Source organism: Podarcis filfolensis (assembly GCF_964270895.1).
Source record: "Podarcis filfolensis genome assembly, chromosome: 1".
Taxonomy (NCBI): domain Eukaryota; kingdom Metazoa; phylum Chordata; class Lepidosauria; order Squamata; family Lacertidae; genus Podarcis; species Podarcis filfolensis.
Window position 1 is genome coordinate 73,221,397 of NC_139604.1, and position 16,394 is coordinate 73,237,790.

Genomic DNA, 16,394 nt, shown 5'->3' on the forward strand with positions numbered 1-16,394 from the left:
GTGCAGAGTTACTTCACTTCCTGCTATTGAGGACTGTGCATTGTTTAAAAAGATGCTGTGTTTATATACATTATAGTGAGGACTATGGCCACAGCTATTGTTGAAAGATGTTACACAGCCATTTATCACAGTATGTCAGCAAACCCATTGTAAAAATGTCCTGCTAGTTAAATGAGGCTTAGATTTAATGGGGTTGTAAGAAAGAAAGAGTTTCTTTTATCATACTGTAAATAAGGTTCCTATAGCAATGTTATTAGGTTAAGGTGTAGGCTCCCTTCTGAATTAAGATAGCAACACCTCTTACAGAGGTAATGAAACAATTCCGAAAAACAATTCTGGCAGTGTTTTTGTAGGGAGCGGTGCTTTTGTAGGGAGCGGTACAGACATAGACAGTACTGCAAAATGAATGTTGAATGAGACATATGGTCTGCTATATGTTTCACTTGCCAACGAAGCTACATAGTAAGCTATTTACATCCTACATTTTGGAGGATTTCAGAAAACATTCAGAAAAAAGTACTTGATGGAAAGAGGTTATTGAATTCAGGACTATGTCTGCACGGCAAGTTACCTTGCTTCTGTGGAATCTCAGAAACTGGAAGGAATCAAAAACTCAGTAGGGAGTGCCCATCTGCTCCCATCTGTTCGACTCCCTAAACCGAAAACCAAGGCACGGCTTCTGATTGGCTGCAGGAGCTTCCTGCATGCAATTGGAAGCTGCGTAAGCCATGTTGGATGTTCGGATTCAAAAAAATGTTTGCAAACTGGAACACTTCCAGGTTAGCAGTGTTCAGGAGCCGATTTGTTTGACAACTAAGCCGTTTGGGATCCAAGGTGCCACTGCAATGGCTAACTTTACTGCATGGTAATCACCAGAGATTTTCTCAGGTATCAAAAGGAGCAATTTGAGCTAAAATAATTTAAAATTTAATTTTAACAATTTCAGTTTACCGTGATTTTAAAAATAAGGCAATTATCAGCCTAGAAATCCCTTGTGGATGTAAGGCCTCCATTGCACACATACCTTTTGTGTGAATGGGGAATTGTGTCTACATATGAGCTCTGTGTGCAATCTTGAGTGTGCATGGGGTTGTAGATTTGGCTGTCCTTTTAAATGCTAAAATAACACACCTCCAAAACAGAATATTATCTCAGACCAGCAGCATCCTGTCAGTTTTTAAACCAGTTGACAACATCAGTGTATTGATGCCTATTGCACATCTCAGTGCAAAGAGGGGGATATTTGTGTTTATCGGGGTTTGATACAAAATGGCTCTTCTGTTGAAAGACCTCCGGACCAAACTGATAAATAGCTATGAAATTCATTTTTAGAGTGTTTGAATTCAAATCTTGATAACTTACTAAATGGAAGATTCGTAAGCACAATTCACAGGTTATCAGAAGAATGAATATTTTAAAAAGCATTGTAACAACCATAAACCACAGACCCTCCTTCACTGATCTAGAGCTATTTCAATCATTTGAAAGCCTCTTTTCATATGCTAAGGTTTGCCCTCTTCACATACCTTTCTTGTATAGTCCTATCTTTCTGAATCTTTATGCCTTCCTTGAGCACTTGCTTCTTTCAATTCTTTATGAGATTTGAGGTCTCTTCATTACTGTTTCCCCCCCTGCTTGTTGAATTGTTTAATCATATCTTCTGCTCAGCTCCTCCTCTGCTTTCTCCCAGCTTTCGTGATGTCTTCTGATCAAAGACCTGTTTTTCTTTCCTTATTTTAACCTTTTCTCTGGGTTGCCTGCTAAAACCTTTTATTCTTGCGACGGTGACAAACGCCTCTGTATACTGATCTCTTTCATAGTTGTCTTGATATTTCAGCACGCATGTTCAATTTTCTTTTTCTGTTAAGAATAGATGGCTTGTTGATGATGCCAATTAAAATGTTGCAATGGGAATATGTTGTTTCCTTTTACTTTTGCTTGACTAGGTGGCATGTACCATTGGAACTATCTTAGATCATCCCTCTTTCTTTTCCTCCCATTTGATTCCCACCCCCCTCATAACATTTCTAAAATATTCCCTTTCCTCTCTTCTTTTACAGCCCAAATCCTGGTTGACGATCTTGTTCCGTCTCATTATGATTACTCTAATCAACTTCTCTGGCTTGCCTTTGCTATATCTCAGCCCCTTTGTTTCTTTCTGCTAAGTGCATTTATCATGCCCATCATTTTGATGACAAAACAAGTGTGCTCTTAAAGGCTTTCCATTGAATGTCTTTGAATTCAGCATAAATACACTGACGCTTACTTATGGCCTTCTGCCAATGTTAGTCTATGATTTAATCTTACAAACCTTAAATGTTATTTTTCAGGGCATTTCTTTTTAATATATTCTGTCTGTTACAACAGTTGCTGGAAGTTTTCAAGCATGCGAATGGGTCAGACAATCATTTTCCAGCCACAAAATGACTTTCTAATGTTACCTATTGGCATATTTCTATGAGAAATTATTGGGTCTTGGAAGGACAGAGTGAGCCAAGTTCAAAAGTTTGTCAGATTTAAAGTGGCCTGTGGTTGCAGTGCATGTGAAACACTTTAATGTGTTGTAACTGCAGAACTGTTTGTGAAATCATAGTGGACCTAATGCATTCTGAGCGCAGAATTTGATACTCCATAGCACGGAATTTTGATTTTTTTCCCTCAGAACTTTTGTTATTATTATACATTTGTGCTGCAATCCCATGCACACATATTTAGAAGTAAGCCCAATTGAAAATTTTGATTAAACATGCATATGCTTCTACTGTAAGCCCTGCTCACATCCTGCATTTTATATTCAGGGCCTAATAATTATGTGTATAAGACATTTCTTATCACTTTCCTCCTCTTTTTCTTCTGCTTCTCTCATACTTCTCACTGACATTATTTTGCCTACTTTTAGGTGTAAAGCTTTTTAGCAGGGCCCTGTTTTACTTAATATTTTAAAGCATAATATAATTGATGGAACTATATAAATAATAGCAACAGTATAAGAAACACTTCCCAACTTAACCCATGCCAAAGGGAAGACTCTTTTCTAGCACCAATATTCATCAGCATGATTCAGTGTTGTGAGGGAAGTTAATAGAGGGCACCTCACTGTACTCATTTGGAAATTATGGCTTAATAAAATAACTTTAAAAGGCTCTAGAAAGTGATAATTAAAAAAAACTACTGTGGCTTGAAGTATAAAATGCACAGTCACAAGGGCATGATAAATTTGCTGTTTTAGATATATCGTCCGTTCATCTAACTTCATTGCAATCATAGCTGTACATTTAATAGCAAAAATAATTTGTTCTGTTTAGAGTCCAGAACATTTGAGGTACAGAGACAAAAATCGTTACAAAATAACTGCAGATAACTGCAGATAAATTAGAAGCTTTGGTTCAGGATTGCTATAAAAGTTCTAGGCATACTTTTGAAATCACTGGCTGTCCTCAGACTCACTTTTGTATGTCAAGTGAATAGAACCCACCATCACACTTCATTATATTGTCCCAAGTGAATTTTTATTGTTTTCCTTACATATTCTTTTCCAACAAATTGTAATAGCACCATACATTCCCTGCCACCGCCACACAGGGGCATTCATGACTAAATGGGGCGACACTTTTGCCATCTTTTTGATGGCAGTCAGAATGTCTCTTTTCTCCTGCAGTACCTTCCAGAAACAGCTTCCTATTGAAAGCTCCCGGACCTGAGACGTGGGGCAAGGCAGGTAGATATAACTCAGTCCCAGATCTCTCTCTCTCTCTCTGCCCCCCCCCATTTCTCTCTCTCTCTCTCTGTGTCTTGCTTTCCCCCACCTTTGAATATGTATTCTAGCTGCTTCCTATCTCTCTACCACACAGCCTGCTTTAGCCCCTTCGGCCAGTACTATGAGGTGCAGCAATGCCCTGTGCTTTATTCCCAAACTTTGTGCTCCACAAAGGTGACCCACATACACCCAGGAAGTCAGGATCCGCACAACTGAGCTCCAGATCTCCAACCCTGGAAAGGATGATTTTAAAAAATAAATAAATGATTGCAACCTAGAAGAAGAAAAATTGGACGTGTGTTTGGGAAGGAACATTTAGTTGCCTTGTGTTATTTTTCTCTTCTTGCCTTTATAGCAGCTGTGGCTTGCAATATGCTTTTGATCTGGATGCATATTTAGACCTTGACTTCTATTTATCAGCTATCTATATTATAAGAATCTTGCTTCTTGTCAGTCTAATTTCAAGTTGCTGCCGGCTCCTGACACCCAGCACTTTGTCAAGCATAAGCTGCTTGGCTCCTATTACTACTGATTTCAGCATTGCTAATAAACAGCAACACCAAGGCTATATTTCCTGGTTCCTGTCACACTGCTGCTTTCCTGGGTGAAATAAAAGTCCTATTAACATGCTCCTCCTCATTGGCTCTGACAGCTTGATTAATTAGCTCCTCTCTTTAGATGACCTCTGCACTGACATGACAAGGAGGTGAATATAAAATGAATAGTTTGTCCATATAATGGGCTACTGTAAGTTTCTAGAGTTTTATCAGATCAGACTGTCTGGGGCCGGGAACCTGGAGTATAAAATCTATACTCCACAGCTGTCGAGTTTTGAACTACAAAGCTTTACAACATGGTTCAAGAACTTAAAAACAAAACATAGCTATTAAAGAAAAACAAATATCCAGCATGGCTGTGCTCTTTCATAAAAAATATGCTTTGCTTGTACTGTCATGAGCTCACAATACAAATGTATTTCCTTTTTACATTACCAGATAAAATGGCCTTTTGGCTTCCATTTTTTTTAAATTGAAAAAAATATAGCATGCAACTCTGTGGGCATGCAGTCATCTATAGGCACTGTTTTAAAATATCCCTGTAGTTAAATGTCACTCTATAACAGAAAGGTAGAGTCGGTAGCTCAAGAGATGATGTATGTAAAAAATTACAGTCTCAATTTTGTTATGGAAAGCCCACAGACCTTCATTTTTTAGCCCATGTAACCATTTTAAGACACAAATGTGTAAATTTTATGCCATACAAGGATTGAAATAAGGATAATTGGGACTCCATAATGTTCACACACCCCTTTTTGGGAAAGAAAAATTGGCATTAAAAATGTGGCGATTGTGCGGTGAATTACAGTACTGTGGACAGCTTGTATATTGATTAAGTTTGGTAATCATTTGCCATGTAAGTCAACACTACCTATTAGCACTAAGCAGAACATGCTTAGTTCTATTTAGTGATATTTGGCAGAATAAATGTGGGGTGTGGGGAACCAGTATTGTACCGTAAGTAATTATAGCTGCTTCTGATTTTGATGCTATTTTTTGAATTTGATTTACAGTCGTACCTTGGCTCCCGAACGCCTTGGGAGTCCAGTGTTTTGGCTCCCGAACGATCGAAAACCGGAAGTGAGTGTTCTAGTTTTCAAACGTTCTTTTGGAAGCTGAACATCCGACACGGCTTCCGATTGACTGCCAATCAGAAGCCGCGCTTTGGAAGTCGAACATTTCAGAAGTCGAACAAACTTCCAGAATGGATTCTGTTCGACTTCCGAGGTACAACTGTATTTATTATTTAAAAGCATGCAGGTATAGTTGCAGCAATTATAAACACACAGCATTTTAATGTTGACAAACTACAACTGGATTTTTTTATATATAATTTGATTAACAAATGGTTAATTAGAGGTGAAGAAGGAAAAAAGAAGGTGGGTGCCATTCTGTGGTCTCTGGGGGGCCATAGGGTACTGCAGATCTCCACTTCTGCAGACAGAGGCAGAGGTCCACTGTGGAGAGGAAAGGTCCTCTCTTGCAGAGGTCCTCACTAGACCAACATTGGAAAGCTTTGCTATCATAGCAGTGCTTGGTGGGGTTGTAAGTAAAGGCAAACAGGTTCTAGGGTAGATCTCAAGAAGCTTTGGATCTTAAGGGCAGGGATTTTTCTTGAAGAACCAGTGTTTTGTATTTAATGAGCATTTTGTATTCTTTTGTTGTTGCTGCTACTGTAAATTGCCCTGATGTTTTGTAAGAACATGATATATAAATACAAATGCCCCTCATTCCCTGCACACACCAAAAGGAGAGGGAACTATGCCAACCCTGGACCTCAAATAGTTATTTCTCTCTCTCACTGGAACAAACTATGTGTGGTGGTTTTTTTTTTTAAAAAAAAAGGTGGAAGGAGTAAAAAGCCTTCTCTCACCTTTTGGCCTTGCCAGCCCAATCCTAGGGTTTCAGATTTTTCTGCCCTTTAACAATCTGAGAAAGGAAAATCATTCCAGATCATTTTATGCTATTTTGTTCTAGTTTCAAAAATTTCGTACTGTGTTTTAACATGCTTATTTCTATAATTTCTATATTTATTTAAGTAATATTAAGTAATTACTTACTATAATTATTTCTTTTGAGAGCTGCTTTGATTACAAATATTGTAGAAAATCATGAAATAAACATCAGACACTATTATTTAATCACATCTTTTCTCTCTGGATGCTATTACATAAAAATCAGAAATTCAATTTTGTATATTTGATGTGTCATTCATTTTTCTCTCTGTGTGTGTTTAACCATCAATGAAAGTGCAGGTGTATATTAAACTGTTGTATATTAAAGTCATGGAATCTTCCCCATTCCCCCCCCAAAAAACCCCTTAATAAGTGATTCTTAATCAGTAAAGTTTATGTTTCAGTTCAAGCTCTGTTTTAACAGTGGTCTCATGCTAGTTTCTGTCAAGTATGTGCTTTTCTCTTCTCCTAGAAACTAAGGTTAAAGGGGCCGTCTTTCAGGCAACAGAACAAAGAGAGGTGGGCTTAAAATTAGATTTTGTATAAACCTATTCTCATGTGAGCTGACCTCTTTATTTAACAATATTGAAACCAAAAGAAATGAATGACCCACATTTACACCGATTTTTTTTCTAATTACCATACAAACCCTCCCCTTAACTCAGTGTTTTTGCAGCCCAGAACTGTTCTTCCCAGTTGTTTCTTTTTCATCTTAAACATCTTCATTGCCCAGCCCCTTCTGTTAATTACTTCTTTGCTGCTATGCTGATGGAGAAGCACTGCTTCACACACACATACACACTGTATATATATATATATATGTAAAGAGAGAGAGAACTGTAAATGCTAGCGCACATGTTGTGTTTGTGTTGTGTGTATTGTACTTTATCTTAGAAAGAATACATCCACAATAATGTGAGCCCCTAGACTTCATACTGTACCCACATGCAAATAAAATGGCCCATAAGTCAGGTTCTGTAAAATATAAATTCCGATTCAGTTGTCCATAAACTTTAAAATTGTAAGATAGAAATGTTGGGTTCTAATAGCACTGTAAAGTGTGTTCAAGTGTATAAACTTTCAATCAAGCCAGAATTTGGAAATGAACTTCGGCTTGTAGATTTGGGCTGTTTGGAAGCCATTAATCATAACATGGCATTTGTGCATATCATGGTTTTAAAAGTCCGTATTGATTTGTACAAATTGAGACTATAACTTTCCAACATTACCAAGTCTGGGTGCCACAAGGAACTGTGGTTTGTTTAAAATAGAAAGTGGAAGCTTTTGCTATCTTCTTCTGGCTTGTGAAAGGGGAAGGAAGGGGGACCACACAAGCCCAAAGCTTGCAGTGGATTCTCATAGTGGGAAACCATAGTTTCCAATTATCAAAATCCAACCACCGAGACAATAGCATCTTTGTTGCCATTTCATTGACTGCAATCAGCTTATTCCAGAGATGAATCTTTAGAGCCTTTTGCAAAAGGCTGTAGCTATTTTTAGAGTTTGGAATGAGAGGGAAGCACATTCCTAACAGACATAATTAAAACAAAATACTTTGACAGTTACATTTAAATTTTAAATTGTACATTTATTTTAATCATTAATAGAGTTGCCCCAAGGCACTTATTTTTTATACTGTTTTGAAGTCATTTTTGTAAAAAGCTTCTCTCCTCCACCCCCTAGGCCTTTTTCCTCCCACCCACTTTTACAGCAGAAGATTAAAAACCTTGCTGACAATTTTTGCTACCAAAATTGGTAGAACAGTTTTGCAGATAGAGAATAATTATAACTGAATACTTACAACTGTAAATACAGCAAGTAGGAAGTGGCACGTTCAATCTTTTCTCTGGTTATCATTAGAATAGCAGCAGCAAATATGAGTTAATGCAATTTATGCTACCTTTAACTCAAGCAACTACAGGTCTCCTCAAGTGGGCAATGCAATTTGATTCACGAGACCAATGCAGATAGGTCTAATATTCTTGCTGGGCTCACACATACTGTTGTATCTCACTGGTCCCTCTTCTTTGAAAATGCTGCAACAGTTTTGAAAATGCCAGTGAACAGCAGAGGGGCAGAAGAAGCAGATGAAGTGGGGCAGGGGGCACAGCAGCTATTGTTGGGTTTCAGTACCCACCCAAACATAGGGGTGCACTGTCAGAGGGGTAGAAAAACATTTCTAAACACTCATTGGCTGATTAGTATGTGCAGCAGGGCTCAGGAACTAGGTACCATACGCACATGATTCATCATCCAGGTACACACAGATACCTGCTTCTAATTGTTTTAATTTTATCAATGCTCAATTCTTTTTAAATGATGTTTTTTTCTGTGTTTTTAGTGATTAGTTTTTCTCTCTATGCTGCCTTAAGTCCCATCAGGGAAAAAGCCGGGGTATGAATAAATAAATAAGATTTTTTTTAACAATAAAAAGAACCCATGGGACATTTGATAAGACACAACATCATAACACTTTTGGATAATCTAGATGTGGAATCCACAGATGTGGATAATCTAGACTGGAACACCAATTGACTCCTTCAAATAGATTGCAGAAAGCTACATTTACCTTCCCGTAACAACATTTACTCAGCATATATATTAATTCTATTGTCAGTATGCTTCCTATTGTCACACAGGTTTACTCCTGCATCATGTACAAATTACTGAAAGTTATGCAAGGAGAGGGCTTCATGTGCCTCTCACAGCAGCATCACAGGCGTGCCTTTGCCTTGGACCCTGCTATTAAGCCACAGTCGCCTGCAACTCGCCATTCCTTTTCCCCCTTTCACTTCTCTGCTGCGTTTTGACTGGGTGGTCTCCGTTCTCAAAACGGAAGAAGTGCTTTTCGGAAGTTATTTTGTGGAAGCCTTCCATTGTTTTGAAAGATATAACATAATGTGAGTGTGTTTGTACTGTGTCACATGAGAGGGCGTTATAAAAAAGATCTGTGGAAGTTCAAATCTGTCAGCACATAAAACGTAAACACACTGCATCTTTGTGCTTACTCTTAAGTGAGCTGACATTTGCCCTAGTCAAGACAGAGATTATTTTTGTGATTTTGCATTATTCAAATACACCCCATAGCTCATTAGCTAGTTTGCAGTGTAATTAGGGTCTGGAATATCTCAGAAGGGCTGAAGGGTTTGTTGTTTCCCGACTAGTAACTGAAAGTTAAAATCATTATATAGAGTTTACCTTAAGACCAAACTTGAAAGGGTTTCATTTTCTTCAACACCTCTTAAGAAATATTGTTTGTTGGCTGAAGGTGGAAAAGTTGGGTATTTTGCATACACTTGCCTAATTGTGTACTATAACCAAATAGCAGACTTTGGATTTTTCTTGCAGATACTCTATATTTTACAATACTGAATTACAGACCTCCTCTCTCCAGTGTTTTGTGGGAATTTCAAGTAGTGATAAGGTGTGTTAAGAAATTATAGTGTGAAAAGACAGCTGTTGAAATGTTTGCACAGGAACAAAACGTAGAAATGCAAGCTTGCACATCTTCCGACCCAAGGCAGCAATTCTGTTTTGGAAAATAATAGCGTAAATGGGAAGCACAAGTCATTTGTGCTTTCTGCTTCCCTTACATCTTTGCCATATGAGAAGCTTTTCTTAGTTTCAGTTTTGCCGTGGTTTTCTAAGTGCTTTAGACTAAGGAATCTACAGTCTTGCAAGGGTACTTCCTCTGGAGCACAAACTTAATCATGTTCCATCTGTTGTTTATCTGAACTTATCTCAGTATATCAGTCAGTTTCATATGATACTCAGGTGCCAGTGGACTAATGAGTCCTGTCAGCAGAAGTCCTACATAATGACTTCCACTCAGTCAATGAGGCTGTCCCCCTCTCACCACACATCCCTCATGCCCCCTAGAATTTGCTTGGGGAACGGGGTTGAGAGCACCCCCAAGAACTGCATGCAGGGGGAGGGGAGAATCATTCAAGTTGCATCATCTCAAAAAGAATATTGCAATGGTATAAAGGGTTCAGAAAAGGGCAATCAAAATATTCAAATGTGTGGAGCGACTCACCTATGAGGAACCATTACAGGGTTTGGAGTTTTTTTAGTTTAGAGAATAGGAGAGGTAAGAAGCGACATGACAGAAGTGTCAGGAGTTCAGCCTACACTCGAGTAGGACCCTGGCAGAGACACATGCCCGACTGGCATGTTCCCTCCCTCCTGGTCGATCGGGAGCTTCATAAGCTTTCTTCAGCCCGAACATCACAGCGACCGATGCCAACTGACACAGGCACACTTAGGGATCCGCAGAGTTTGCGCATCATGCGTGACAGACCTCAGCAACTCAGCATTTTGGCTAATCTACTTTATTTACATATAAACACACACGGAGCACTGCAACATGGCTCCCTCTCTCTCTAGCATCAGACAGCAAAGAGAAAAAGAACAAAGGACATTAATCCCACTTCACGGAACACAGTAACACAAACATCCTGTCTCCGTCACTTCCCACTCTGTGGAGTCAAACATATACCGTCATGTGATAGACAACAATCCCATGGCTGCAATCATGGAGCAGGAATTCTAACAAGAAGTTTATAAAAATTTTGTGTGGCAAGGAAAGAGTGGATAGAGAAAAGTGTTTCTCCCTCTCTCATAACACTAGAATTCATGGAATGAAGCTGAATGTTGGAAGATTCAGGACATATATAAGAAAAGTACTTCTTCATGCAGCACATAGTAAAGCTAAGAAACTCATGCCCACAGGAGACATTGATGGCCACCAACTTTAAAAGGATTGGACAAATTATCCTCCATCAATTTGTCCAATCATCTTAAAGTTGGTAAAAGTGACCAAAGTTAGAGATGGCTATGCTTTACCTCCACAGTTGAAGGGGGAAGTGCTTCTGAATACTAGTTGCTGGAAACAACCTTGGGGGTCCTCTTGCCCACAGCTCTTGCTTGTGGGCTTCCTGTAGGCATCTGGTTGGCCACTATGAGAACAGGATGTTGGACTAGATGAGGAATTGGCCTGATCCAGCAGATTCTTCTTACACTGAAGTTGCTGTCTTCTAATGCTGAAATGCTTGACCTGACAGAACAATCGCCTTAGTGTGATGTTGAATTCCTCCCCATATATAAATTAAACACCCTCTTTAAACCTTGAGATACTGTTGATTCTTGAATACAATGGAACAAATGCTTTCCAGTGGTAAATTGGCTGCATGAAAGAGAGAGAGGCAGGAGCTGTTTCAGTAGCCAGTTCAAGAGTTCATACACACTTCTGTGAAAATGAAAAACCATCTTGAGCATTGTTCCCTTCTGTTCCAAGTACAAAGTGCCCTTCTTTGACCTTTCTTTTGCTAATATAAATTCTTAACAGCCTGAAAATCCCTTTGCACCAAAGGAAACAAACAAGCAAACAAAACATCTGCAACACATGACCCTTATGAGAGGATATGAGGGGGAATGAACCTTGCGTGACAGATTCTAGTCACTACTAACAAGCAGCCCAATATATCACCTGCTTAAGTTGAAAGTCTTGGATTTAAAAGGATTTAGTTCCCATTGAATTCAGTAGCTATATAATTTTTTTCAGTTTAATGGATCCAAATTGTCTGGGCTTCTCCCATGCCTAGAAAGCACACGTCCAAGTGGTTTTCCACTTGTCCCATCACTTTCTCAGGGAAAACCCATTCTTTAGCACTAAATTGAAGCCAATGTGAATCTGTGGAAAACCCCATTTACCTTTGCTCCAATTCAGCACTGAAGAATGGGTTTTCCCTGTTCTACACTCCTGTGGTGAGGAGACCAGGATGCTTCCCTTGGGTTTTTATTCCCTCCCCCCTCCCCCCTCCCCCCTCCCCATAATCAAAACAACCGAATATTCCTTTGAAAACAAACAGTGGTCATTCTCTTTGTTTAAGGCCTAGAAGGAATCTATAATACAAAGCAGACTTTCATGGCCTATTCATACATCTCCTATCACAATTGTGGGCATGTGACTGTATTATTATTATTATTATTATTATTATTATTATTATTATTATTCCATTTTCAGCCATAGATGCTGTGAAGAAGAGTTTGTCTTTCATCTTATCTGTTGATGGGGAAGGTGTATACTTATTACTATCTCTTATTATCCTGACTTGCTGCCACCATTTATAAAATATTCTCTTTCATCCCACTAAAGCTGCCACCAAATATGGAAGGTGATTCTAGGCACTACCATTTGATTAATATGTTATTGATTTAATAACCATTTTGAGGTATGGCAATGAACAGTACAGATGCCACTTTAAGTAAAACAAAAACTAAGGGTAAAACTACATATTACACTTAGTTTAATAGTAGCTACTGCTTTTGTTTTTCTTAATTGCGGTTTTGGGGGAATTGTTGTTGGAATCACAGGATACGAGCCATGACCTCACAAAAATGTCAGCCCGGTTGCACATCTATGAGGCTTAGTTTAAAAAAACCTTATCATCGACACCAGTGGACTTCATAGCCATGGGGGGTGGATTTTCAAGGCTATGACATCCCTATAACAACCTGGGTGGTGGTAGCTATTGTCAACTAAAGAAAAATAAGAGATGTGGCTGCATGTTACATGGTTTGTTTGTTTGTTTGATCCCTACATTTAGATAGATGACATCTTTCTTCCATCATAGTACTTGGTGTAGACATAAAAAGTAGTTTGGCCTCAAATCTTAGCCAGACTACTGTACAGGATTGTTGTGTGAGTAAAGTATGAACCCCAATGTGTGCTGCTTTCAGCTCTCTGAAGGACAGGTAGTAAACAAGTGTGACTGGTGAATGAATGCAAAAGTTTGTCATTGGTTTTGAGGAACGAGGTAGATGATCTTAGCCTGTTATCTGTTGGCTCATCTGGATAAAAAGCTAGAGGTGGAAAGCCTTTGGTCCAAATTTTAAAAACCGTGGATACAAAGGACTTCATACACACAATACAAGAGCTATGTTACTAAGCTATGAGTCCTGAATACCCTAATGACTGTTACCCTAAATATAATGAAAAAGCAGTTTTATTTTACTCTTCATAAGTTGCTAAACCACAATGCTGATTAGGTGCCCGTCTCTGTGTCCTTATAAATTCTAAAAGAACCAAATAGCAACAAGAGCATGGGCAGCTATTGCTTAACGTAAACATTATAAGTGGCTCCTGGGTATCTACAGAAAGAAATGTTATTTTTAAAAAATAAAATAAAATAAAATAAAGGTTTCTGTTTAATGTATTTTCTGCTTTCTATGGTTTTGTGTTTACAGGTTCAGCCTTTGCAATAGTTTTCTGTGTTACGAACATGCTCCTTTCCACTCACTTCATTAAATGGAGAAAGGGCACAGATGCATGCAAATATTTGTGCACTCTTATGTTTTATTGAAAGGCTCTTCTTTATTTTGCAAAAAGGTCACCTGTTCTCTTTTCAGTTCGTTCAGTTCAGGACATTCTCTATTATTACAACCCAAATGTAAAACTGAAATAGATACTCTCAGGCCATATTTACAGGGCAGTCCTGTAATTGAACAATTCTGTGAATGCATATTTAATGCCCTGTCCTATAATTTTTGTACTGCAAATGGAATGATCTTCCTCCCTAGTAATCATGGGTGTTTGTGCATTTTACTTTGAGTGCCGGCAGAAATAAAAAAGGCTTTCATTACTGCTATTACTTGAGAGTGTTTCCTTTTGAGATGGATTCGAGGTACATGTAGGCTATGAAAAGAATATTTTTTGAAAATTCTGTTCCCAAGCTATCCGTTTATTGTATTTAGGGGAAAAGACTGTTTCACCCAGAGGTCTGTATATGCTACATTTGTGGTTTGCTTTGTTGTTGTTTTAAAAAACAGGAATATACATTACATAAAAAAGGTTTCTACAGCCATATAAATAGGTGAATATGCATAGGGTTTCAAAACTGAAATTTGTCCCTGAGGATGGACTAATTCTTGGTGATGTTGTTGCTGCTGGTTTTACTCTGCTTTTTAGCAAACATCTATATTATTATTAAGTACTTGCCCTTAGCTCTAGGGATCCAGGGAAGCTTACAACAATTAGGTAAAGGGACCCCTGACCATTAGGTCCAGTCGTGGCCGACTCTGGGGTTGTGGCGCTCATCTCGCTTTATTGGCCGAGGGAGCCGGCGTACAGCTTCCAGGTCATGTGGCCAGCATGACTAAGCCGCTTCTGGCGAACCAGAGCAGTGCACGGAAATGCCGTTTACCTTCCCGCCGGAGCAGTACCTATTTATTTACTTGCACTTTGACATGCTTTCAAACTGCTAGGTTGGCAGGAGCAGGGACCGAGCAACGGGAGCTCACCCCGTCACGGGGATTCAAACCGCCGACCTTCTGATCGGCAAGTCCTAGGCTCTGTGGTTTAACCCACAGCGCCACCCGCGTCCTATTACAACAATTAAAACTTGCCAAAAGCCAGATGCACCCCTGTGGGCATGGAATGCCGTAACTTAGGGGCTGCCACAGAAATGCCCTCTTCCAGGCTGTCCACCCCCCAGTTTATGAGAGTAGCTGAACCAACAGGGCCCCTTCTGTTGATGTTAGCATCTGACAGGATCAGTAGGGAAGGATGCTGTCTTGAAGAAGGTAGTGCTACAACCCCTTCTTTAAAAAAACCTCTCCCTGGACCTGTTAAACAACTGTAAAACTTCCTGTTAAACTACTACTACTTCTTTGGTGATCACTCATAGCTGAGTAAGATCTTCCATGAACACCCTGTGGCAAACACTCCCTTTTGGGGCAAGGTGCTTAAGAAGGTAGTGGTAGTGAGGAGAGTTTAGCAGAAGAGTAAATAACTTATGATTAGTAACTGGTGGCCCAGATGACAGTCTTCAGTGTCTAGATGTAGTGTTGAGTGCTACTGTTTGAAGCCACTGTAGCTAATTATAGTAGCATGTGGGGTGGTCATCATTAGGTGAATAGTGAGGCTATGTATGCTGTTTAGCAAGTTAGAACTTGCATATGTGGAGCAAAATAGACTGGAGAACTAAAAAGAAGCTCAATGTTGATACCATGGTAGTTGCTAACTGACAGAAGTTCAATGGGCACAACTGCCATTTGTAGGGGTAAGTTAACAAGCATACTATAAATGGGGTGGACAAAGGGGAAAGTTTTTTCTTTTAGTTATTCTCAATGGGTTCTCACAGTGACTTAAAATCCTCTCTCCTGTCACTCAGAAGTGTTTGTGAGATTAACACAATTTACCAATGACATTGCCTCCTCTAGCACTAGAGTTTCTCTGAGCCATAGTTGCATGTGGGGATTCTGTTTTTTGTTTGTTTGTTTTGTTTTATTGATTGTGTCACATGTTCCAGTGTTAGGTCACGGCTACACCATGGCAAAACTCAAATCTTGAATGTAAATTAAACTGTGAAACCTTTTATTGCCTTAAGAGAAGTCATTTCAGAACATTATTTTTGCTCAGTGAAACGTCAGTTTTTGAAGAATAACCTTTGGCAGCCACCGGTGCCCCACAAGGAAGTAATTATTCCGAAGAATCAATCCTGCAATCATCATTTGTATAATTAATGTAGCAAATTATAGATGTTTTAACATTCCATTTTTTTCTCTCTTGGAGACTGTGGCCAGTTGTGTGGGTTCACTGTGACAATGGACTTACACTGTTATATTGAAATACAGGTCTGTTTCTCAACCCTTTTGCCTGTAGGTAATCGTGAAGAAGCGCTATCTACAAATAATCTGCTCTATGCACAATTAAAAAACAAAAACAAAAAACATTACTCTTCCACATTGACACAATATATCTTCTTTCCTTCAAAGGACACCATGGTTTAATGGATGGGGCTTTAACCTACCCAGAGGTCAATCACTGTTGGACAAGTGGAATCTTATTCCCGAAGGTATTGATATATTAATGACTCATGGACCTCCTCTTGGTAAGTGACACAAAAGCCAACAAACAGCTATCTTGAGCTAAGAGTTTCATCAGTGAGCCATTTAGCCAAGTCATTAAGGGGCATTAAGGAGAGGGGGGAGAAGTTGGTCACCTTTCTGTTCTGCAGTGTAGAACTATGCCTTCAAAGTATCACTAAATACTTTCCATTTGTCATGATATTAAGGCAGCTTCCTATGTTCATAAGAAATGAACCAGCTGAACGAATGTCCTGT

The 16,394-nt window shown here is 39.0% G+C and overlaps 1 protein-coding gene across 3 annotated transcripts in view; it reads left to right on the top strand.

Moving 5' to 3' along the window:
- MPPED2 (metallophosphoesterase domain containing 2) overlaps positions 1–16,394 on the top strand; it is a 123,397-nt gene that overhangs the window by 99,695 nt on the left and 7,308 nt on the right. For all 3 annotated transcript variants that reach the window (XM_083600120.1, XM_083600122.1, XM_083600121.1), the window contains exon 5: positions 16,047–16,162. In XM_083600120.1, coding sequence (XP_083456246.1) covers positions 16,047–16,162 — 116 coding nt within the window. The remainder of the gene's footprint in view (positions 1–16,046; positions 16,163–16,394) is intronic.